General features: G+C 39.7%; 1 protein-coding gene across 3 annotated transcripts in view; it reads right to left on the bottom strand.

The window, feature by feature from the left end:
* LOC108255428 (E3 ubiquitin-protein ligase rnf213-alpha) overlaps positions 1–25,019 on the bottom strand; it is a 115,705-nt gene that overhangs the window by 45,500 nt on the left and 45,186 nt on the right. For all 3 annotated transcript variants that reach the window (XM_053674364.1, XM_053674363.1, XM_017451368.3), the window contains exons 21-30: positions 23,451–23,567; positions 22,271–22,827; positions 21,642–21,798; positions 21,157–21,374; positions 13,925–14,068; positions 13,398–13,568; positions 8,815–10,336; positions 7,074–7,267; positions 4,618–4,773; positions 99–3,647 (exon numbers count right to left, since the gene is read on the bottom strand). In XM_053674364.1, coding sequence (XP_053530339.1) covers positions 99–3,647; positions 4,618–4,773; positions 7,074–7,267; positions 8,815–10,336; positions 13,398–13,568; positions 13,925–14,068; positions 21,157–21,374; positions 21,642–21,798; positions 22,271–22,827; positions 23,451–23,567 — 6,785 coding nt within the window. The remainder of the gene's footprint in view (positions 1–98; positions 3,648–4,617; positions 4,774–7,073; positions 7,268–8,814; positions 10,337–13,397; positions 13,569–13,924; positions 14,069–21,156; positions 21,375–21,641; positions 21,799–22,270; positions 22,828–23,450; positions 23,568–25,019) is intronic.

Below are 25,019 nucleotides of genomic sequence, written 5' to 3' on the forward strand. Positions count from 1 at the left end.
TAAATAATAGGTAATAATAAACACTCAAAATGGATTATTAAATAAAATTATATCATATAAAGTAAAGCATGTGGTGACAAATACACATGAAAGCGTACCTCAAGACAAATTCCATTGGTTTCAGCCTCTCTGTATTTTTTTAAAGCCTCTATTAAGCTGCCATGTGGCTGCTTTGCAAAATACACCTCTAGAAACATCTCAGACTTTTTTTCCATGTATTTTGTGGCTCTCAGAACTGAATCTGGAGTTGCACACTGCAGAAGCATTTCCTGGGCCAATTCAAGAACTTCCTCTCTCTCATCATGATCCAGTTCCAGGGACAATATTTGTGGGCAGCACTGTAAAAGTATAGACGCACATGTATCTTCTGTGTAGCCAACTATAGTGTCATATTTTTTCTTGGTGGTGCTGTCCTCATCGCTTTCAGTTGAATCCTGTGTCACAAATAAGTTTAGCCATTTCTCCAATTCAGCCTGCATCTCTTGAGCATGTTCAGGGAGAATATTACTAATCTCCAAGCAGTGTTTTTCCAGTCGATTTAGCAGTGGTGTAGGGAACTGCTCATACACCGTGCTTTTCTCTTCAATGACAATCAGTCGAAATTCATCTTTGACTCTGCATTTAACTCTGTGAGATCCTAGCCCCAGGTCAACATAGTAACTCCCGCCTAATTTTACATAGCACTGATTCAGAGCATCATAGAGACTCTCATAAAGGCTCTGAATATTGAGCAGGACAACTGACCTTCCTGTCTCCATGCATGTCTTTATTCTGTTTACTGTACGGCAAACCTGGGAGTATTCTTCATCGTGTGGGAATCCTGATCCAAAGATGATTTCAACATTGCTTTCATTAATTATGTTCTGGGATTTCAAAATCTGAAGAGCAGCATGATTGATTGTTGGCAGTAGAAGGTACCTGGAAGTAAACCCTGAAGTTCCTACATCCAGGCTTTCTCTAAGCAGTGAGACTGTGTCACATTTGTTTGTTCTCTCTTTATAAATATCACAAAATATTTCCAGAACATTTACAGAATCCAAACCACCAAAATTCCTTTGCACAGCCCTGGTTAGCTCTTCATCTGATGGCCTGCCATTTGCTTCTATGGCATAGGACATAATCAACTTTATAAGACTGTAAAAATCTCTGAGTCCAAAGAATTCACTTTTCTGTTCATCGAGCACTCTTAAGTAGAACTCAGTAAGCTTGGGAATCAAACACCTAATCTCTGTGCTGACTGATTCCTTATCACTTGAACAAATGTCACGAGCTGTGTTTTCCAGCTCCTCTGTCACGGGAGATGTTCTCAGAACCAAAATGCCACGGTTCATCTTTGCTGGATCCAATGACCAGTTAGAAATTCCAATAAATCCAACTTTCTTGAACTCATCAGGACTTTCATCATCAACACATCCATATTCCAGTAGGGGGTGTAATGTTTTCAGTGGCATTTTTGGAGAGTCTTCTGCTAATCCAATTTCATCAAGGACCACAACAGCAACGTATTCTTTCAAATTTTTCTTTTTCTGGAACTGTGCACATTGCCTGAATATAGAGATTATCCCATCAGGAGATGAGTGTGGGCTGCACTGGAATGAGGCCAGCTGGGCCTGCTTATATCCTTTAAAAAGATCCCTTGGGGAAGCCTTGCCTTGCATTGCGTGAGCAGCAATTGTCTTGGACAAAGATTTTGAACTTCCAGGTTTTCCAACCAGAAACAGTGGGATTCTTAAGTTCATGCACACAACCATCATGAATACATTTTCTTTCAGAGCTTTATTCTTTGCCACTGAAGCTGGACAGTCAACATTTGAGATGAATGCTTCTTCGCAAAGCTCAATCTCTCTCTGAATGTCAATGTCAATGTCTGTCACTTCAACAGAGAAAGCTTTTGAAACTTGTTTTAAGTATTCATTTCGATTCTCCAGTGAAGCCAAGTAGCAGACTCCGATTGCAAGAATAAGAGACCGAACCAGATCATCGATGCTTCCTTTGTTTCCTCTAATTTTGTCAATTTCCTGAAATAATGTGTCCCTTTGTTGATAAAACCAAATGACTGTTTTCATGCACCGCTCTATGTCTCTGAGACTGACCATCCGGCATTCATCAGTTAACTCTAGCATATGCTTCTGAGAGGCAGAGATTACCTTCGTAAATAAAGCCTGATGTCCAGCATTGGGCAGTTTTTCTTTTTGAAAGAAATTCTTGACCATCTGTGTTATATAGAGCTCCTGTGTGTGCTCATTTAACTTTCCAAAGTCCCACACCAGAGGAGTAAGACTAGGTGGTAATGGCTGAACTCTGTAGACCAGCTGTCGCATTGGTATCTGCCCAAGTTTCTCCTCTGTATTCTCACTCCTGACTCTGTATCCCAATCCAGCTCGTTCCAGTTGCTCTATGGCCTCCTTTGAGTGCTTCCTGTAGGGATTACATGCTGCAATGAACTTAAGGCGAGGTGCATCAATCGGTTCTCCATTGACAGACTTGTCACAGATCACCTCCTTGATTGCATTAACAGCCTCTGTTGTATTAGCTTCATCAAAAAACAGCACTGTATCCAAATTATAGACTTCATTCTCTTTTGAAATCTCAATTGCCTTCATCACTTTCTTGTAAATGACACTGGAGGATGTACCTCCGTGCACCCGCACCACAATCAGGTTTTGTCTCTGCTTTTTTGTGTGTGTCTCTGATCTCAGCAGGTCGCACATGAACTGAACCAGCCGGGTCTTTCCACATCCTGTTTCTCCCATGATGATCACAGGAATGTCCGACTCAAATCGAAGGTGAATCGCAAGGATTTTCATCACATTATCTAATGTCAACTGATATGTATCATCTGGATCCTCCACGGTACTGACACCTAGAACTCTGCCTATAATATCAAGCTGTTCGGCACGGGGCATTTGCTCAAAGTCAATGTTAAATGGCACTCTTTGAGCCTTTAATTGGTTAAAAAGTCTCTTATCAATAATTTGCTTTTCCACTACCACCTTAGTGCGTGCATCAACTGCATCTAAATTGTGAATGTGGAATCCCAAAAATGTCATGGATTGATTATCCGCATTGAACAAGATGTAAGGATGTGCCTGTTGTTCCCATCGTCGTCTGAGCTGAAATTCTCCGAGAGCTGCGTCTTCTGCTGCTGCATCTTCCCCTTTCTTGTTACTGTCATCAGACGTCTTTAGGGACCTCATGGAAAAATCCTTGGACATTGTCATCATGAATTTCACAACAAATTTTTTAAAGCCTGTCAGGTCATCTTTTAAGGCTGCGCTACAAAAAAAAGAGTGTTCGCATTTCTTCAGCTGGCTGTTTAGAAAGTGTGTGAAATTCCTCAATTCTCCCCAAGACGGGTTTTTAATGTCACAGAACTGCAAAACACACTCCAGCCATTCCTTTGGCGAATCTTCAACAGATTTGGGACTGAAAGTGAAACTCTCAAGTTTGTCTTGTTGTAGTCTGTAGATTTTAAAGTACTGGTAAGTGCGCTGAAAGGCTTCACTACGAAACTCTGCATCGTCCATTAGCTGGTAGTCTTTATCGCATGATCCTTTCTGCTCTAGGTGTCTCAGGGTTTCCTCAGGTGAAAGACACTTAACAGTTGGCAACATTTCCAAAAATGAGTCTTCTACTTGAGATGATATCTGAGAGTAAAAATAGTTACAGAAATTATTACATTTTCGCTAAATATTTAAATACATTGAGAAGATAACCATATCATACAACCAGGTCAGAGTTTTAATACAACTTTAATACGTCATTTTTTTCCTAAATGTTTTATCATGCCTGGAAAGATTGTCATTTTTTACACACAGTGCCCTCCACTAATATCGGCACCCTTGGTAAATATGAGCAAAGAAGACTGTGAAAAATTGTCTTTATTGATTAAACTTTTGATCTTTTGTTAAAAATATATACTTTATAGAAAAATATTTTTCTAGATTTTATAGAAAATATAGAAAAATATATTTTAAGTATATTCCCATTTATATATATATATATATATATATATATATATATATATATATATATATATATATATATATATATATATATAGTACACCTGGGTGACTAGGAACAGGAAATTGTTCAACCATGACTTCCTGTCTCCCAGGGGTATAAATATGAGGTAACACACAGGCCAAATTCCCTTAGTCATTCAGAACGATGGGTAAGAGCAAGGAATTGGACGTGTGTCTATATCGTCTCAACACAGTGAGAAGAGGACGGTTCGAGTGGAGGGCACTGTAGTATACAATGATGTGTAGAAATGTGTCTAGATATATATGAGTATACTACATGAAGCTCTCGCTCTTTCAAGTTGTCTTCTGCCCAAACCGAGCCAAAAGCCAAATAATGGAGGGGTACAAATGAGAGAACAAATAAATATAGATTATGTTTAAAATCACTGATGATGTTCAGACAAGCAAAGTTTCTGGTAGATTAAGGACAGCTGTGTGTATGTGTGGGTTTTCTTTGTTTTTGGTTTTTATATTGAAAAAATAAATTATTAATCAGAATCCATTCCAATCACAAAGCCAGCAGTTTCTGGAATATGAACCCACAACATAGCTACCACATTAAATTTACAAAATAATTCAGCATGGTGATTACCTCAGAGCTGTGCCGGTCACATTCCCTGTGCTTTCTTTTTGTGTATTCCACCAAGTAAATGTGGGAGTCATTGCACCTCCATATGATACCATCAGGGCTCTGGAAACATCTCAGCACAAACAGCTGCAGCAGAAAGGTATACAGTCCTTTTGTCACCTGAATACAGAATTTATGCAGATTAGTGCTGGAACAGTGTGATAGTCAGCGTATGATATACAGTACAGTATGGTAGGGTTTTGTTTACAGCAGGCTACTTGTGGGGAATCACTCAAAGCCTTTAGTAGTGTATCAGCACAAAACAGTATTATAAAAACGTCACTGTCACCCCCTCTCAGGACATGAACACCCAGCTGTCACGTCTACGCCAGAATCAGCGTCAAACTCCTTATCCCAGAATGCATCACGAACTACAGACACTGACCCCTTTGACTATAACACCCACACACCACATTCAATGTCATGAGATTACTGATCACACAAACCTGGACACACCACTGAACCTACATAAGCACACTCCAAACACACACTCACACACACATACACACACACACACACACACACACACACACTATTTGCTCAGCTTTATTTTCACAAATGACATACCAAGGCTTTATTCTGATTGCTGTTTATGTTCTGGGATTGATTGTGATTTTATCTTGGCCTCTGATGTCCTGTTTGTTCATAACCTAAACTCACGTCTGTCTTGTGACCTTGATTACGTCCAGTATTTTGGATGTTTTTGTGTTCCCCAGTCCTTCCCCATGGCTGTCTCTCCCAGGGCCCAGTTGTTTAGAAGTAATCTGATCAGATTTTAGCTATCGGATTGGATCTAATCTTGAAAATGGGTTGTTCAAAAGGAAAAAAAGGATTCTGAAATCAGATATGCTGTAATCCAATCTTGCTTTTGATCTGGATCAAACCTTCAGTATGTGTTGATCAAAATTTTTAGTAGGATTGAGATACCTCTTATCCAAAAAATCAGGATTATCCTGATCCCAGCAGAAGGTGGATTCAGGGAGAATTTCAGGAACAAAATTTAATGAAAAGTTAAAACTGGTCAAATAATATAGCGTTTGTATTATGTAGTATATACCATTCATCCATCTTCTACCGCTTTTTCCTTCTCAGGGTCACAGGGAAACCTGGAGCTTATCCCAGGGAGCATGGGGCACAAGGCGGGGTACACCCTGGACAGGGTAACAATCCATCGCAGGGCACAATCACATACACATTCACACACCCATTCATACACTACGGACACGCCAATCAGCCTACCATGCATGTCTTTGGACTGGGGGAGGAAACCGGAGTACACGGAGGAAACATGCACACTCCACACACACAGGGCCACGGTGGGAATCGAACCCCCGACCCTGGAGGTGTGAGGCGAACGTACTAACCACTATTTGTCACTGTATATTAATTACAATGACACAATCATCAGAGATGAACCAGTCAAAAATAGTTTCTAACAATTGCAAAGAACTGAACTTTATTATTTTGTTATCTATTGGACATTTAAAACACGTGTTCAAAATATCCCCAATATTTGTGAATAATGAATATTTATTTGCGGTGGGTCAGATGAGGGGTCTGACTGTTAATAGAAATAGAAAAAGGAAGGGAATGTATGCATTGTTTTATTGTGCTGTTTTCTGTCTCTTCAAATAAAAACACTTAAAGTGACCCCATGCTGGCTAATCTACCTGCTGTTCTTTACAGAGCTATATAGCGTTGTGAGATGCAGTCCAATTTAGAGCACTAGTCATTCAGATTTGGTAATCTTGAAAGGTTTGTACCTGGATCAGGGTGATCCAATCCAATGTTGCTTTGAAAAAACTGACACAAAAGTAAGATGAGTTACTTTATCCTGAAAAATGGGATTTTCAAATCCAGATCATTCTGATCCAGATTAAAATTTTTGAACAACTGGGCCCTGGAGATAAATTGGTTGCTTTTGTTTTTGTTGTTGTTTTTTTTCCGACCCTAGTCTGCTTTCTAGCTTTAATCTTTGGATAAATATGACCCTCAAAATTTTTGAGTCATCACCTATATTGGTATATTATAATATTAACTATAATTATTTTACAATTCCCTATCACAATATACGGTCATACAAAATGTTTACACAATTTGTGAAACATGGAAAGAGAATTAAATCATAGCACTTGGAGTTTTTTTGGTTTCTGAGATGCAACTAGATATTCAGCTAACTATCATCACCATCAAACAGTTTGCTGGGTTGACTGTTTCTTCTACAAAATTTAATTTGCAGCTCACATCCTCTTAATCATAGTGACAGCTTTTTGGCACACTTTAAGGACTACTGTTTAATAACCAATAGTTAATTGTAATCCAAGTAAACATACTTTTAAATGCATCCTGTTCTTTTTAAAATTAGAGTATCAATATCACATCTAGTCTGCTTTACCAACATATAAAATAAAAATACTAACCACAGGAGGAATGTCAAAGTGAAATATTCTCGGGACTTTGTCCATGGGTTTGTCCTCAAACTGCTGTAGCTGGGAGACAATATCTTCAGTCCTCAGCTGTGACTGGTTTATCCGTATTGTTTTATAAGTAAATCCTGCACTTTTAAGTTTTTCTTCAGACACTTTCACAAGATTTTTCACATACAGGGATTTTCCTATTGTAGAACAATAAATTAGAAAAAGTAAACAAGTAAAAAAGCCAAAGGCCCTGAACATTCAGAATTTCTTTTCAAACACACACACACACACACACACACACACACACACACACACACACACACACACACACACACACAATCACTATCATGGAAATGGCATCTACAAGTGGTATTAGCTTTATAAATTATACAACCCCAATTCCAAAAAAGTTGGGACACTGTAAAACATATCACATGTTTAAACTGAGGAAATGTACTGTTTTAAGGTAAAAAATAAATAATAAAGTAATTTTGAATTTGATGGCTGCAACATGTCTCAAAAAAGTTGGGACATGGCAACAAAAGGCTGGAAAAGTAAGTGTTAGTAAAAAGAAACAGCTGGAGGAACATTTTGCAACAAATTAGGTTAATTTGGAAAAGGTCAGTAACATGATTGGATGTAAAAAGAGGATCTTAGAGAAGCGGAGTCTCTCAGAAATAAAGATGGGATGGAATCTGGATGGAATGCAGTATATTGCTCTAAACCTGTATATACCTTCAGTATTGATGATGCCTTTCTAGATGTGTAAGCTGCAGATTCCATAGGCACTAATGCACCCCATACCATCAGAGATGCAGGTTTTGAACTGAGCGCTGATAAAAAGTCGCATAGTCCCTCTCCTCTTTAATCCTCTTTAGTTCAAAGGACGCAGCGTCCATGGTTTCCAAAAAGAATTTCAGATTTGGATTCGTCTGACCACAAAACCATTTTAAATGAGCTTTGGCCCAGAGAAGATGTTAGAGAAGATGCGGTGTTTCTGGATTATGTTCACATATGACTTCTTCTCTGCATGATAGAGCTTTAACCAGCGTCCTGAGGGACGAAGATCACAGGCATGCAGTATTGATTGTCACTCTCGTCCGTGACATACAGAGATTTCTCCAGACTCTCGGAATCTTTTGATGATATTATGTACTGTAGATGATGAGATATTCACAGTCTTCACAATTTTACATTGAGGACCATTATTCTAAAATTGTTCCACAAATTGTAGATGCAGTTTTTCACAGATTGGTGAACCTCTGTCCATCTTTACTTCTGAAAGACTCCGCCTCTCTAAGATCCTCTTTTTATACCCAATCATCTTACTGACCTGTTCCCAATTAACCTCCAGCTGTTTCTTTTTACTAACACTTACTTATCCAGCCTTTTGTTGCCCCACCCCAACTTTTTTGAGACATGTTGCAGCCATCAAATTCAAAATTACCTTATTATTTTCTTAAAATGGTACATTTCTTCAGTTTAAACATTTGATATGTTTTGTCTGTTTTCTTGTGAATAACATACAGGTTTATGAGATTTGCAAACCACTGCATTCTGTTTTTATTTACATTTTACACAGCGTCACAACTTTTTTGGAATTGGGGTTATATCAGACATTTCACATACTGAACAATTCGTGAATGGCTCACTAAGTACATTTTGGTCATTTAAAAATTATATCTAAATAATTAAATCAGTCTGGGTGGCTGGACGCTTAAATCAAGTGGAAGAGAATTCTTACCCATGCCAGCATGCTCTGAGAAAATGACTTTGGTTTTCATCTGAAACTGGTCGAGTTGGTTCAATTCTGTAAACCCAGTTTTAACCTCTGAGGATGTTTGGTGCTTGTGTAGGAGGTATTGTTTAATTTCCTCATTTCGATTTGAATTCTCGGAAACTGTCCTCTTAAACATGTCAAAAGCAGTGGCAACATAACTGTGATGTGCCTTTGAGTCACAGAAAATTAATAATTGGTAATCGCTCTTATACATGCCTCCCTGGACATGTGCATCTTGTGTTTTTTTGTAGAAAATGGACTCGAATTTTCGGGACACATCATGATTCAGTTTGTCTGCATTCAGTAAGCAGTAGATCTTCTCATGTGGGCTGCCAGGCTGTACAGCTCTCCTGATAATCAGCTCCACCTCTTCTGCAGTCGTCTCAGAGGTACAGACCAGAATTTCATCATAGGTTGGCAATGGTTGCTCTTTATCATTGTACAGAGATAGGCACAATGGAAGCATCTCAACATCTTTACAGGAAATCAGGTTGGGTTTGCCCCCTTCCAAAATGATTGGCAGTTTTCGTTTCACAGTCACTTCTGCAGATTTGGCAAGATGGTTCATGGTTTCCCCAAGAACATCTAAGTCTACAAACTTGTCTGATACGAGTCCTGAGAGTTTGCTGTGGTATGTCTGCCAAAGCATTACAATCTTCTCATCAGAATTTTCCAAGTTGGCAAATGCTGCTGCAATCTGCTCCTCTGTCATTGAAAAAGACACTTCTTCTGATGTGAGTCCACCTTTGAATTTCATTTTATTTTTAAGGACACTATCTCGTCTTGCCTCATATTTCTCACACCATTCCTGGACCCATTCTTCATCATCTTGATGATCATCAATACATTGCATCACAGTGTTTCGGTACTCCTCTATAGTCTCTGAGCCACTAAAACCTCCTACTACTTCCTCATCTTGTTCACAAAACATTATTGCTGCTTTGGTCTGTTCCTCTGTAATTCCTGCATCACGAAAATATTCTATCATGTCTGGATAATCATTGAGGAACTTCTTGAGCTCGAGCGATGCTTGTGATCCACCACTTTCCACTGGGGTTTCGAGTGCTTTGGTGAGTGCATTTTGCACATCATTTCCTTCAACGTTATCTTTTATGATAGATAACATGTTAAGAAGACCAGTGTTTATGTTCTTCCCCTCATTCCGAGATTCAGCCACAGAGCAACATAGAGAGACTAGCTGTTTTGCTGTGAAGTAATTTAAGTAGTAGTACATGTTCCTTTTCTGCTCTGTGTACTTTAACCATTCCGAGAGACAACCTCTCATACTTTCACACAGTCCTTTCAACTCCTCAAGCAACGGTCTGTAACCTTTAATCTCTACTTTTGTAATACCAAACGTCACCCAAATTTTAATATCACGTGTTTGTTGGCAGTAGGCTCTCATCTCCCAGCCTTGAAACAGAATATGTCCAGCATCACTGAGGTCAAGGAAGCACTTTCCCACATTTATAATCTGCTCCAAAACCTGAAAAAACATGGATAAATACAGTTGCTTTTTTCTGAGTAGCAGGGGCAATTATGCACTTTGTAGGTAAATTTCATTTGTTTATGTTTGTCATTGCTGTTTTAAGAACTGAGCAAGTGATCAAATCCTGGGATTAAATGGATAAAGGAACTATTTCAATTGGATTACCTGTTTAGAATTATTTAATTACTTCACTTTCGGATTATATCACAAGCCTGGCATGAGCTCTTGCTGCACTTTCAACACTTTGCCTACTCAGTCTTTTATAATTAAGGTTCCTCTCTCTCATGGAAGGCCTTTATAGTAAGTTGAGAAGGTAGTTTTACCTACTGTCTCTCACTAAATGTCAGCGTTCAGGAGGATTCACTGATTTCTGGTTAACATGTTCTGTTACTATTTCGGGTTACCATGGTCTGATAGAGGCACTATTTACTAACATTACCCTGGGCACATCATAGTCGAAGAAGTATGCATTTCCAGACATATGTATAAAGTCTGAAATAGCAGAGAGGTCTGATGAAGAGCATTAAGCAGAACTGGTCCATGAGTAGACACCTGTACAACAACTCGTCTTCATTGCATCTTTCATGGTAATGCATGAGGAGTATTCACATTTAACAGTCGTATTATGTATTCATTATAGGTTTATAAGAAATAGAAGTGGCTATTTACAACTGGTTCATTTATTCTATATCTATTTACGGTTAGTCTGTCCCTGTCCCATCTTCAATATGCAACTGCTCTGCTCCTGACCAGCACTAAAAAGAGGGACAACATCTCGCTTGGCCTCCCTTCATTTGTTGCTAGTCTAGTACAGGATAGATCTCAAATTTGATTTGTTTTTGAATCTCTGCATGGTTTGGCACCAAGTTATAGCTCTGACCTCTGTCTTTTTAATATTTTAAGTGCTTTACGATCATCTAACCAGCTACTTTCAGTCTTTACAAGGACTTGGGGGAAGTTCAGAGGTGACTGGGTTATATATACTGTCACGGCTGCAAGATTATGAAACAGCCTTTCCTTTTTCATAAAGGCATCAACCACTATTGACATATTTAACTACAATTTAAAACAACCTTTATTTTCCCAAGAATTTAAAATGTCTTTAATTTCTGTAGTATCACTTCTTCTGTCCCCCCCCCCCCTGTTGTTGTATCAATGGTTTTGTCTTATAATGATTTTATTTCTCTTTTTATTTTCTAATTAAATTTTATTTCATTAAATTTAATTTTATTTGTGTTTCATTTCATTGTTGTTTGGATTTAGCGGAGATGAGGTACAGCACTTTGGCTAACACTTGTCTATTAAATGCGCTATATTGTGACGAAACGCTAACGGAGACAAACGCGGACAGATGAAGGGATAACGTGGGACGGACAACAGACGGAACACGGAATGAGATCAGAGTCGGGATTACTCAGGTTAATGGGTTATCAGGGGCGTAGGCAAATCGTAGTTTAAAGACAAGCGGATATCAAAAACCAGGAAAACGGTTTTAACAATCAGGCTTGGTAAACCAACAGAGACAAGGCTGCTGAGCGGTTACTTCGCAAGCGGCTGGCGTTAATGAGGCCCTTTTATAACTTTAGATGGAATGCAGGTGTTCATAATCAGAACTCCGGCGAACTCGAGCGCGGGCATGGCTGGGAAGTGTAGTCCTCATCTGCCATGTCCCTGGGCGGCACTACACGTTTTGAACTGCAGCCGCGAGTTTGCTGTGGCGTATATAAATATATAAATAAAGGTGACTTGACATGTCTGAGCATTTTGCCTAGATAATGCTCATCACACCAGCATCATGAATTTTTTTTCATCTTAGAATTTCACCATTTTGTTTATGTAGTCTGAAGAGTTGTTGCATTTTTAAAATGTTTTGAGATCAACATTACATTAAAGTCCAACTGTGCCTCTATATTGGAAGAAATTGTTTTGCATTTTACTACATATAAGAATATCTGCTGGCAAGCTGTTGCCCTGCAGAGTTTCATTTCAACACACCTGCATTTAAAATTCACATATTACTGAAGGCCTTGATTAACAGGAGTAGGGATGTTAAAGTAGTATTCCATAGTAATACATTAAACATTCTGCGACGAAAGGTCCTTCAAAAACCTTCCAGAGTTTATGGAAGATCTTCTAACAGAGAAATGTCTTGGTTACGCATGTAACCCTGTAACCTGAGAAGGGAACTCAACGTTGCGTGAGCTCCACACTGTGGGAAGTGACCTCGCATGTGACCGGTATCTGAAGCTTGTGTAGCATCATGCCTATTTGTAGGCCTGCCATGATCAGGTGATGTGGCAATTAAGCGTGTCGTGTGATAAAAAACGGTACTGTGAACCGCACTGTATGAAATGAGGAAATTAGTCTATTTGCGAGTGTTACACAAATGACCAACGTGCAGTCTCGCTGAAGATAATAAAGGCTGATGGCGGTTCACAGGTGCTGTTTTTATATCACGCGACGCACTTAATTGCCGCTTTACCTGATCACGGCAGGCCTATAAATAGGCATGATGTTACACAAGTTTCTTATACTAGTCACGCGCGGGGGCGCTTCCCACAGAACGGAGCTCATACAATGTTGAGTTCCCTTAGAAAGGGAACTTATTCCTTCCTGCTTCTTAATTATTTTGTTTTTACACCAAATCTACAAAAACGAGTGTTTTCTAATCAGATGTGTAACCTCTGGTGTTATTCCAGTATTTTCTAACCACATCACTTTGCAAGTCATTTGAGGGAAGAGCGTTGGAGACACATTTGGATAAAAAAGAAAGGATGGACTGCTTTGAAATATCTGGCAGAAGCCTGCAAGAACTTATTACAATGTTAACACCGACTTTATATTTAGAGTCAAAGACATTTTGTCAGAATAGGAATAACATTGTGATACTGTGGACAATTTCTCACAAATGAAAAATGTCAGAAAAATGTGAGGTGTGAAGATAAATGTGATTCATCACGAGCAAATTAAAACAGTCGAACTATTTCATTTTTAGTTTTTTTTTTACCTGCATAGCTAAAACAGGTGGAGCGCATTATAACTCCAATCCTAAACCTACCTCAATGTAGGTTGTGATTTCATCTTCTCGGTTTTTTACACTGACAGTAATCAGCATCAGTTTGTTTAGCAGTTCTTGAAGTTCAGCAAGCCTGTATGTTCTGTATCCCACATCTTGTCCATCAGACAATATTTCCTTGCATCTTAATGTGATGCAATTTTCCAAATTAATCTTTAAAACAAAGTAAAACATCATTGGGGAATGCAGCAAGTAATTTAGTACAACCAAATCAGCTGTGTTACATTTGCCAAAATATATTCTTAATTTTGTATTCTCAAAATTTTATAATTGCTTTTAAAATGTTAAAAGTACACAGGAGTACAAAGGCTTAAATTATAACAGTGTTTGATACTGGTTAGTTTTTCTTTATTTTAACAAATAACAATAAATTTAACAAGTAACCATGAATATATCTTTAAGAAGAAATGCAAGAAAAGAGAATCTCATAACACTTTGTAAGCCTTTGTAATATCTTCGGTAGATAACTAATAACCTCAGTCAAGAAAGTAATAGATTTTAACATTTACCCTTGATTGAGCTTCAGATGGACTTTTAATTATGTAAATCCCACTTTCATTTATATCTTTGGCCTGGTGCAAAGACGACCTCTCAACAGAACCATGAGTCTCATAGGCAATTCTGAGCCACTCCATGTTGTCACAGGAGGCTTTCTGTTAAAAATGTCATAATAAGAACATGTTCATAATGTATTAAAGAGTGACAAGCCTTTTAAATATATAATTGTAGTGGCATGTGGTCCAGATAAACAAGCACATAAAAATGCACATTCCTATACAGTTTTTATTTGGGACCCGCCACCCCATCCCTCTTCAGATGACCATTGAGACTTATTACAAGTATTAGACATTTAACAGTCTATGGTCTCTTAAGGAGGGACGGATATCAAATCAACTGTAACTCATATTTCAAGGATAATATGGATAAGTGGTGGGTGTAGCACACGACACAAACATGATGGACTGTGATCAGGACTGTGGTGGTGATGATGAGGGATGGGAGGTGGTGGTTCGTAGTTTGATAGCTTTATCAAAAGAGAATGAGCATCCTTCACTGAAATGAATGATTATCCTGAAACCCCACTAACACTTCTATGGGACATTGGGAAAGCTGTTCTATGAGGAAAAATAGTATTGTATGCATTATATAAGAAAAAAAAATTATTTAAATACAGTGCCTTGCAAAAGTTTTCACCCCCTTGGCATTTTTCCTATTTTGTTGCATTACAACTAGTAATTTAAATGGATTTTAATTTGGATTTCATGTAATGGACATACACAAAATAGACCAAATTGGTGAAGTGAAATGAAAAAATATTTTACTTTTTTTTTTTTAATTTAAAACAGAAAAGTGGTGCGTGCATATGTATTCACCCCCTTTGCTATGAAGCCCCTAAATAAGATCTGGTGCAACCAATTACCTTCAGAAGTCACATAATTAGTTCAATAAAAACTTTTTTTTCAAAAAAAGTCTACCTGTGTACAATCAAAGCGTCACATGATCTGTCACATGATCTCTGAATATATGCAACTGTTCTGAGCAAGGGCCAACACCAAGCATGCAGCACAATGAAGATCAAGGAGCTCTCCAAACAGGTCAGGGACAAAATTGTGGAGAAGTACAGATTAGGGTTGGGTTATAAAAACTATCTGAAAATTTGAACATCCCAAGGAGCACCATTAAATCCATTATTAAAAAAATGGAAAGAATATGGCACCACAACAAACCTATCAAGACTGTCCACCAAAACTCACGGACAAGTCAAGGAGGGCAATAATCAGAGAGGCAACAAAGAGACCAAAGATAACCCTGAAGGAGCTGCAAATTGTCACAGCGGAGATTAGAGTATCTGTCCATGGAATCACTTTACGTCATACACTCCATAGAACTGGGTGTTACGGAAAAGTGGCCAGAAAAAAGCCATTGCTTAAAGAAAAAAAAAAAGCAAACACATTTTCTGTTCACCAAAAGGCATGTGGGAGAATCCCCAAACATATGGAAGAAGGTACTCTGGTTATGATTAAAAAAAAATAAAAAAATCCAAATTCCAGGTTGTAAGGCAGCAAAATAGGAAAAATGCCAAGAGAGGTGAATACTTTCAGAAGGCAGTGTATCAGTAAATTAAAGCTGAAATTCTGATCTATCAACTCATGTTCATCTTTTGCTCTCAAACTCAAATGTCTTCAATAAAGCCTTGTCATTCCAATTCTTTTGGAGGAGGCTGTGCAAATGGATTGACTCGTGGCATTCTGCGTAGATCCTTACATACTTCTTGACTGAAAATTTTGATCATCATTTCAGTATCAGTAAACGTCTGGGTTATGCATGTAACCCTGTTCCCTGAGAAGGGAACGAGACATTGCATTTAGCATAACACTATGTGAGCGCTCCTCGCGTGTGACCGGCATCTGAAGCTTCCGTAAAATATTGCCTATTTATAGGCCTGCCATGATCAGGTGACATGGCAGTTAAGTGCGTCATGTGATATATATATATATATATATATATATATATATATATATATATATATATCAGCAAAGACGCAATTCACAGGCCTACCCCGGTACGACAAAGCTACGCAACGTCTCGTTCCCTTCTCAGGGAACAGGGTTACATGCGTAACCCAGACGTTCCCTTTCAAAGGGAACTCCATGGTGCGTTTAGCATAACAATATGGGACTGAGAATACCCACTCCACCATACAGAGGGTACGGCCTGTTCAAAAAGACCCAAGCCCAAGGGTCACTGCAGGACACTCGAGCCTGGGGTATAATGAATATCCAGGCTGTAATAACGAATGGATATGTGCGGCGTAGACCACACTGCAGCAGCACATACATCCTGTAAGGATACCACTTTGGACAAAGCCTTTGAGGAGGCGACCGCCCTAGTGGAATGAGCCCTTATGCCCAGAGGCATGGCGAGACCGCATACCTCATAAGCGATAGAGATTGCTTTCACTATCCAATTAGAGATGTGCTGCTTTGACACAGCATCAAATCTACTGTCACCCCCAAGCAGACCAGCAGCTGCTCCGACTTGCACCACTGGCTGGAGCGGTGAATGTAAGTACAGAGAGAGCCCTTAATGGACACAGCAAATGCATTCTCTCTTGTTCCTGTGTGAGGAACAGAGGGCAGAAAGGCTGCAACACCACAGGCTGGGCAGCAGGTGTAGGCACTTTAGGAATATAATCCAGCCTAGGATACAGGAAGGCCTTGGCTAATCCAGGGGTAAAGGCAAGGCAGGAAGGGGCAACTGAGAGAGCTTGTAGATCTACTACTCGCTTGAGAGATGTCAGGGCCAGCAGAAGAGCTACCTTTAGAGTCAGAAGCTTCTCAGAGGCTGACTCTAAGGGCTCAAATGGGACAGACCTTCCAGGACCACAGAAAGGTCCCAGGAAGGTATGCGCGGCATGCAGATGGGCCTCAGCCACCTGAGACCATGCATAAACCTCGAAGTTAGAGGATTTTGCCCCACAGAGGCTCCATCAACATCGGTGTGGCTGGCCGAAAAGGCAGCCACGTAAACCCTGATTGTAATAGGAGCCAACACCGCTGAGAAATGTTCTTGTAAGAACGCCAAGACTGTAGAAATTGCGCAGTTCACTGGGTCTACAGTGGAGCCCTGCAAATGGGAATTTCCCAAGGAGTGCCATCTAGCAGGAATATTATCTCTGAGAACGATATTCGAGCTGGGCAATAAGGTGCTACTAGCAGCAGACATAGACTGTCTTGGGGATCTCTGGCTAGAATTTGTGGGAGCCGAGCGACTGGGGGAAAAGCATACATATGTGACCTTGGCCACATGTGCACCATGGCGTCCAGCCCTAATTGTATGGGAGGAGTGAGGGCGAACCACAGTGGGCAGTGTGCTGTCTCCTCGGAAGCGAACACATGCAGTCCCTCTTGGCCAAACCTCCACCATATGGACTTCACCACTTGTGGATGGAGCCAACAAGCCCTGGGCCTCAGCCCCTGCCTCAACAGGATGTCTGCCCCCATCTTCCAGTTGCCCAGAATGTACATTGCACTCACTGACAAAACTTTCCTTCTGCCCAAAGTTGAATTAGCTGCGCCTGCCTGAACAGGGGCCGTGGACATAATCCTCCATGGTGGTAAATATATGAGTCCACCACTATGTGTTGTCTGTTCACACATGGTGACCTCTCAATTGAGGAAGAAGGAATTTCAGTGCTAGAAATATGGCCCACATTTCTAGGCAATTTATATGCTGCTCCAGATTAGGGATGCTTCAGAGACCATGAGCTGGACAACTGTCTAAGGCCACGCTCCAGCCCGTGAGGGAGGTGTCTGTCATTACCGGCTTGTGCTATGGAGACACCCCTAGAGTGTGACCCAAGACTAGAAACCGGGGACACTCAAATTCTCAGAGCACATAGGCATCGCCGCGTGATACTGATTAGTCTCAGAGGTTCGTCCAAGGACCCCAACTTCTCAGGCACCACTGAACGGTCTTCTGTGCAATAGGTCCAATGGTATGATGTTGGCTGCCCATAAGCTCCAATAGTCTCCCATAGAGACTGGAGGGGATGCCAAGATCCAGCTTTATCTGGATCAATGTTGATAGGGTTGACCCTATGCATGTTGGGGATAGAAACGCCCTCATCGTAACAGAGTCCTTATAACCCCTACAAAAGTTGTCCACTGCACTGGAGAAAGCATTCTTTTCTGAGGTTCAACCTGAGCCCCAAGCTCTTCATGTAGGCGAGAACAACATCCTGATGTTGAACCACCAGTTCCCTGGATTGTGCTAGAATTAACCAGTCATCTAGGTAGTTTAGTACACAGATGCCCTGGAGTCACAATGGAACCAGAATGTCATCCATGCACTTTATAAAGGTGCGAGGGGATGTGGAAATATGCACCTTTTAGATCTATCGTCACAAACCAGTCCTCAAACTGAATCTGTGGAACGATAAGTTTGGGCATCAGCATCTTGAACCTCTATGTCCAAAGAGTACAGTTCAGATGACGCAGAGGTAAAATTGGCGGCATACTCCTCTATTTTTTGCAGACCAGAAAATAACAGATGAAAAACCTCCCTTCCTCAGGGAACGGGGTACATGTTCTCTGGCCCCTTTGTCCAAGAGGAATCTTACTTCCTGCACCAACGTCTGGCTCTGTTCTGTGCTGACTACTTTGGTGAGCACACCTCTGAACCAGGGGGTCGAGCTCTAAACTGGACCAGGTAACCCTTTTCTAAGGTAGACAGAACCCATGGAGACACATTTGGCAGTAGTTTCTATGCTGCCGGAAGGTCTTTTAGTGACGTTAACTATTCCATATTCTATTGGAGGGAAAGCATCAGAGTTTTGTTGCCCTGTGACAGCTCGCTGACCAGAGAACACTGAAAACTTGGGACAGTCTTGGCTAGGGGAGGCACTACACTAGCACTGTGGGCTAACTGCCCTAACAACCTCATGTCCCCTGACACATCCCTCCACGGCCCCTCAGGACTGCTCTTCTTTATCTGCTTGGTCTTTACGACCATTCTCAGATCAGGCTTAGTAGCAGGCCACGACTGTGGCTGCCCAGTTCCTCTGGCTGTCTGTGGGGGTTGGCGGGCTGCCATAGTTGCCTTCTGTGTCTCCCTCACACTAGTGTTTTCCCAGGCTCCGCTAATGGATGCCCGAGTGAACTCAACACAACAAGGAAGGAACTGGCTGAATGCCGCCATATGTCGAGCTCACTCAGCAGGTCTGCTTGGTAGGCCTGCAACACTGTCATTGTCTGCAGTGACCCACAAGCAAGACTACTACTGCATAGGCCTTGTCCACCAATGCCACAGTGGCCTTATACGGTGGTTTGGATGGCAAAGCCGGCCCCCCTAATTACCTGCGGTCGATGGAGAGAGGTAGCTTGCAAGCACCTCCTCCACCTTCAGCATAACTAAATAGCCATGCCGTTCATTCCCCACAATGGCCAAATAATCCAACATCGTGGGGTTATAAATACGGTTTATGCATGGTTTTCCCCCAGAAGCCTGATATTTTGTCATGCACTTCTGGAAGATAGAGGAGTTTTCTGCAGTGTGACAGATTTACTTTAACTGGGAAGAAAAAAGCTCATCCAGCCTTAGTAATCACTTCAAGCAGCTCTTTATATGCTGCTCTCAGGTTTTAGCACATCCTTCTGGCTCCTTGGAGTCAGAGAGGAATTATTGCTATTATTTTTGTGTTTTTTTTCCTTTTGGCTTTCCATAGTGGAAGGAGGAGTCGCAACGCGAGCTCTAAAATCCAGCAGAGAGCCGGACCCGGAAGACAGAGCAAGAGATAGAGCAGCACTCATCTCTGGCTCCTCTTCCGGATCCATAAGAGATCCCCCGGACCTGAGACGGCTAGCTGCCTAGGCAGTGGCTGGCCCAGATCCGCGAGGCTCTGAAACCCAACTCGCTTCGGCTTCCGAGAAGAGAGCGAGTCGCGAGCGGAGCTGCCTAATGTAGGCGTTACAATGTGCAGTCTCTCGAGGCTGCCATCGCATGCTCCAACCCTAGACACTTCACACAGAAAGTGTGCACTTCTCCCCATGATGAAACTGGAGCAAGTCATAACACACTTCCTGAAATCTCTCTCATTTTTTTCTCTCTCACTCATTTCTTTTTAATGCTTTTCTATTTTTAAAGAGATAGAAAAGTCCAGAGAAAAGATAGAGAGGAAATGAAGCGTCTTTTTGTTTCTTTACACAAACAACCAAAATGCAGCTTCACTGAAGATAATAAGGCAGATGACACGGTTAACAGGTGCCATATTTATATCACACGACGCGTTTAACTGACACGTCTCCTGATCAATGCAGGCCTATAAATAGGAATGATTTTACACAAGCTTCTGATGCCGGTCGCGTGCAAGGGACGCTCCCATAGTGTTATGCTAAACGCAACGTGGAGTTCCTTTGAAAGGGAACAAATGCAGACATCTAAATCTATACATGTAACGAAGGGCTTGCAGAGGCAGTTTATAGATCCATTTACAGGAGGTTTATTAACTGAGTGGATGTAGTTAATATAATCCAAAATTGTTTTATTATATCCAAATCCAAAATGGATGCAGACAAATCCAAAACACCATCCCATATCAAAATCACAGGGCATAAAATGGTCCAAATACCCTAAATCAGACAGGCAGACAAATCTGAAGGGCTAGGCAAGACTGAAGGTGTGGCAAGGTGAGCCAAGACAAAGCAAGGTCATTCATAAAAGCCATCAAAAAGAAATAATGTCTCAGAACAGAATGCAGGCAAACTGTAAGGGTTCACATCAACTGAAAAGTCCATGTGCTTTTTATACTGGGCAAAAAGGTGCAGTCTGAGGTGCAGTCGGTGTTCCAGTTCATCCCAAAGGTGTTCAGTGGGGTTAAGGTCCAAGTCCTGTGTAGGTCACTCGAGTTCTTCCACTACAACCTTAACACACCATGTCTTCATGGAGCTTGTTTTGTGCACAGGGGCAACATCATGCTGGAACAGGTTTGAGCCTCTTAGTTCCAATGCAGGGAAATTGTAATGGTACAGCATACAGAGGCATTCTATACAATTCTGTCTTTCAAACATTGTGGTAACAGTTTGTGGAAAAAGCACATGAATGTGATGGTCAGGGGTGCACATACTTTTGGCAATATAGTGCATCTCCCTCTTGTCATAAAACTGCCACTCATGGTCTGTCATGAGGGAGAGAGAAATGCTTTACATGCAGAGTTAAAGAGTGCATTTTAAATTAAACTTACCAGCTTCTCTTCCAGTTTTCTGTCACTTTCTAAAGCACGCCCAAGCTTATTGATAGCTTGAAGGAGCTCTTCAATTCCAGATTGTTCGGAGAGGTGATATATTACTGGTGCAGCAGCAGATATGGCATCTCTGAAATTGCACACTTTGTCAATGTCCATGATATTTTCTCCAGCAGAGATAGAGGCCAGCTCCACAAATGCAGTTAGCTCTCCAGTGTCTTAAAAAAAAATAGTAAATTAAGTAATAAATAAATTTTCATTTTTCAACTAAATTTTTATTTGAAATAACTGGTTTATCATTAGTTAACAATGCTCTGTAAGCATTTTCTACATTCCAATAATGTCTCATAAAGCTCCAATAATGTGCCATCATTAGTACCTTTAAGGCTTGTCAAAATAATTTGTGCAGGTAATAAATGCGGTGAAAAATCCAAACATATTAGTCAAATTATAATCATTATAAAAGAGGGATATTGAACACTTACCTTTTATGATTTCTTTAATCCATGAGATGAATCCTTTTCTGATGCATTTATTAAATTCTCTTAGAAATCTAACTGTTTTTTCTGGAATGCCCTTCAGTTTTTTTCCAACTATGGACACATTTTCAGTCAGGTCACTCAAGCACTTACAGTCCATATGCTGCAATAAGACAAAATCACACCGTGATATGCAACATTACAAGAATATTTATTATAATTATAGGTTTGACATTTTCCAAAGATGACGGATGGAAAAGAGATGTCGGTTCAATTTCACCTGTAATAATCAAAACCTTTATTTTTAATTACAAAAACCTGTAATTTACTAAATGATACTTTTATCCAGTTTCATCTATATTAATAATGATCATCTTTAGGACACTCAATTAGTTTCCTAGTTTATCCTGAAAAGTAACTAGCTCTGAAAAATACAACACTGTTACAAATTTAGGTCTAGTTCCAATGTAGTTTTAAAATTTCACAGAAATAATAAACTCATGCTGTTCTGATATAAATGTCCATCAATGTGATTCCATTATAACATACTAATGCTCATGGTATGAGCATGTATACTTCAGTGTAATAAAGGGGGGTGGGGGGTGGGGTGATGAGAAGCATAAGTTACTGCATACCTTGAAGTTATCAATGCCACCAAAGTCTCCACATAGACCAAGGTCATTTTTTAATTCAATGATCACTTCTGCATTTTCTTTTGCAGACTGAAGATCTCTGTAACGTTGAATGTGTACAGCTGTCTTCAGAGTCCATTCCTGTTTATCTTCACTGAACACATTCACCATTATTTTCAGTTCTTTAGACATGCTCTCTAAAAATTTGCCCAGTTTACTCTCCAAGTCCTGCAGACTCATCGAGAGGTCCTTCAAGGCCTTGTACGAGTTTCTAAATTCTTCAAATGCTGGTTTGTAAACTTTATCATAGACTTGATCCAGTGGAATTAATGTAATATCTTTATACTCAGTGTTCTTGGCTTGTTTGGCTGTTTCTCGCCAGAGATCTTTGAAATAAATGCTTTTAGACAGAAAATCAATCTTTTCAAATGCCTGAATATTGAGAAAATATGTGTCACTTCCAGGTTCTTCGCTGAGCACCATGTCCATGATAGTTTTCTGTGAACGTTCCTCCTTGTCCAGCTCGATTGACAAAGTTGTCTCAAGTTGTTTTACATCAACTGAAAAACAAAACGCAGAAAATGTAGTTATGGATAAAATTTTTATCTTGTGGATTTGTTTTATGTTTCAAATGCAAGCTATTGCTTTTCATTTAAAAAAACGCAGGACATTTCAAAATTGTTTAATTTCTATTATAATGTGGTTAAACTTATTATACAAACAAAAAACACTGTCTTGGCTGTTCAAGATGCAAGTTTGTAGTTTTATAATAAAAATAATTATAATAAGTTTTTTTAAATAAAAAAGTATGTAGTTTTTAATAATAATAAAAAAAGATGAGGTAAACTTCACTAAAATAGTGTATATCATTAAAATGGTAAAGATTGTAACTAGATGCATTTTTCCTCAGCTCAGACACAAAGAGACTTCTTTTGCATCACTGAAATTTCTGTAGGCAGATAGCTAAAAAAAACACAACATTGATTTTCTTTTGCAGTCAATGATAATTTCACTACAGAACCTAGAGGTAACGAGTAAAGAGCTAATTATGAAAGAAAAGCTCACTGGGCTTTAAACATATATTAATATTACAACATGTAACAACTGATGATACTGCATTGAAAATAAAATGCAAAAGAATTTAAATAAAACTGCTCAAAAAGAAACAAACACTCCACTGTACCTGGCATGCCTTGGTTAAGGTCATTGAGTACCTTTACTTTGTTTCTCCGGCTTTCAAATTTTTTGAAATCCTCCTCTGCTTCTTTTATTGTCTTCCAAAATGTGCCCTCGTTTTTCCCTGTAAAGGAAAAATAGACTATGATCCTTTTTAAAAAAATTTTTTTTTACATGTTTTCTACAGTTCTAGGTCACCTTGAAATGTTTTTTAAAAAGTACCACCCTAAGTATAGGCACAGCTGAGATAAATACTCTGTGGAACTATATCACAAACAAAGAAAACATATCTAATGCATGAAATGTAACCAATAATTTTTTTTTAAAGTTGCAGAATAGAACTTTGGTTAAAACTGAACATAAATTAATTATTGAGCAAGTACATTTAAAAAATCACTGTTCAAATCTGTCTCCTTACCTTACCCTGATTCAGAATGGTAAGTTTATAATAATGATTTATAATTCAAGCTGCCGGTGGATTTCGCCAGAAATGTCAATTGGTGTCATTTTGTGACGTCATTTGTCTTTGCGTGGTTACATCATGCCCGTAAACAGAAAGAAGAAGAAGAGCCGGTGTTCCGTCCATTTGTCCTATCTTGTCAGATGTTCCTACCATGGCGCCAAATTATAACTATATCTATCAATCCATACTACCACATCGAAAAATCCTACTGCGGGTTTCTGCTTCGCGTCTGTGACTATGTAAAATAATTCAGTGTATCTTTGCCGAAGATTCTGATCAGGCAATGGTAGGAAGATTTTACAGTGTAAAATACCCTATCAGATTGTCCTGCCAATACAAAGGTAGAATGATTTGACAGTGCAAAGCTGGCTTTGTAAGAATGTGACCATAAATAGTTCTCATTACTGCTAGCTGTCTTTGTATAATACATATATATATATATATATATATATATATATATATATATATATATATATATGTTTGTTTATTTATTTACTTAATAAGTATGTAAGTTTATATTTGTAAAACTCAGTTTGTGGATTTTATTTAAAATAACTGAAAAAATTGTATTGTAAGTTTGGTCTTTTTCTTCACCCGATTAATCGAATATGAAAATAATCATTAGTTGCAGTCCTAGTGATGATTGACAGCAGAACATGCAGCATTTGAGAGCAGACCTGAGAGTTTTGGGATGGGGATGACTGATGGCAAATCCAAAGCAATGAGTAATTGGGCGGGTATTAAACTTTCACTTTGTCATGGGTGCATGATTGTGGGTTACCTGAAACTCCAGACCAAAAAGGGGGGTGAGGTACATTCTGGTGCTAGCTGAAAATTATCGCAGTTTTATGCCTGATTAAATGGTAAATAGTCTGCACTTATATAGTGCTTCTCTTAACCTTAGTGTTTCTACAAAGAACTTTAAACTGTGTCTCATTCACCAAGTCACACACACACACTCTCCCACACCAGTGCTGCAGAGCTGCCATGCAAGGTGCTAGCTTGCCATCGGGAGCAACTTGGGGTTCAGTGTCTTGCCCAAGGATACTTCGGTATGTGGGCCGGGAGTTGAACCGCCAACCCTACGATTAATGGACAACCTGCTCTACCACC

This window comes from Ictalurus punctatus, chromosome 22 (genome assembly GCF_001660625.3).
Source record: "Ictalurus punctatus breed USDA103 chromosome 22, Coco_2.0, whole genome shotgun sequence".
NCBI classification, from domain to species: Eukaryota; Metazoa; Chordata; class Actinopteri; order Siluriformes; family Ictaluridae; genus Ictalurus; species Ictalurus punctatus.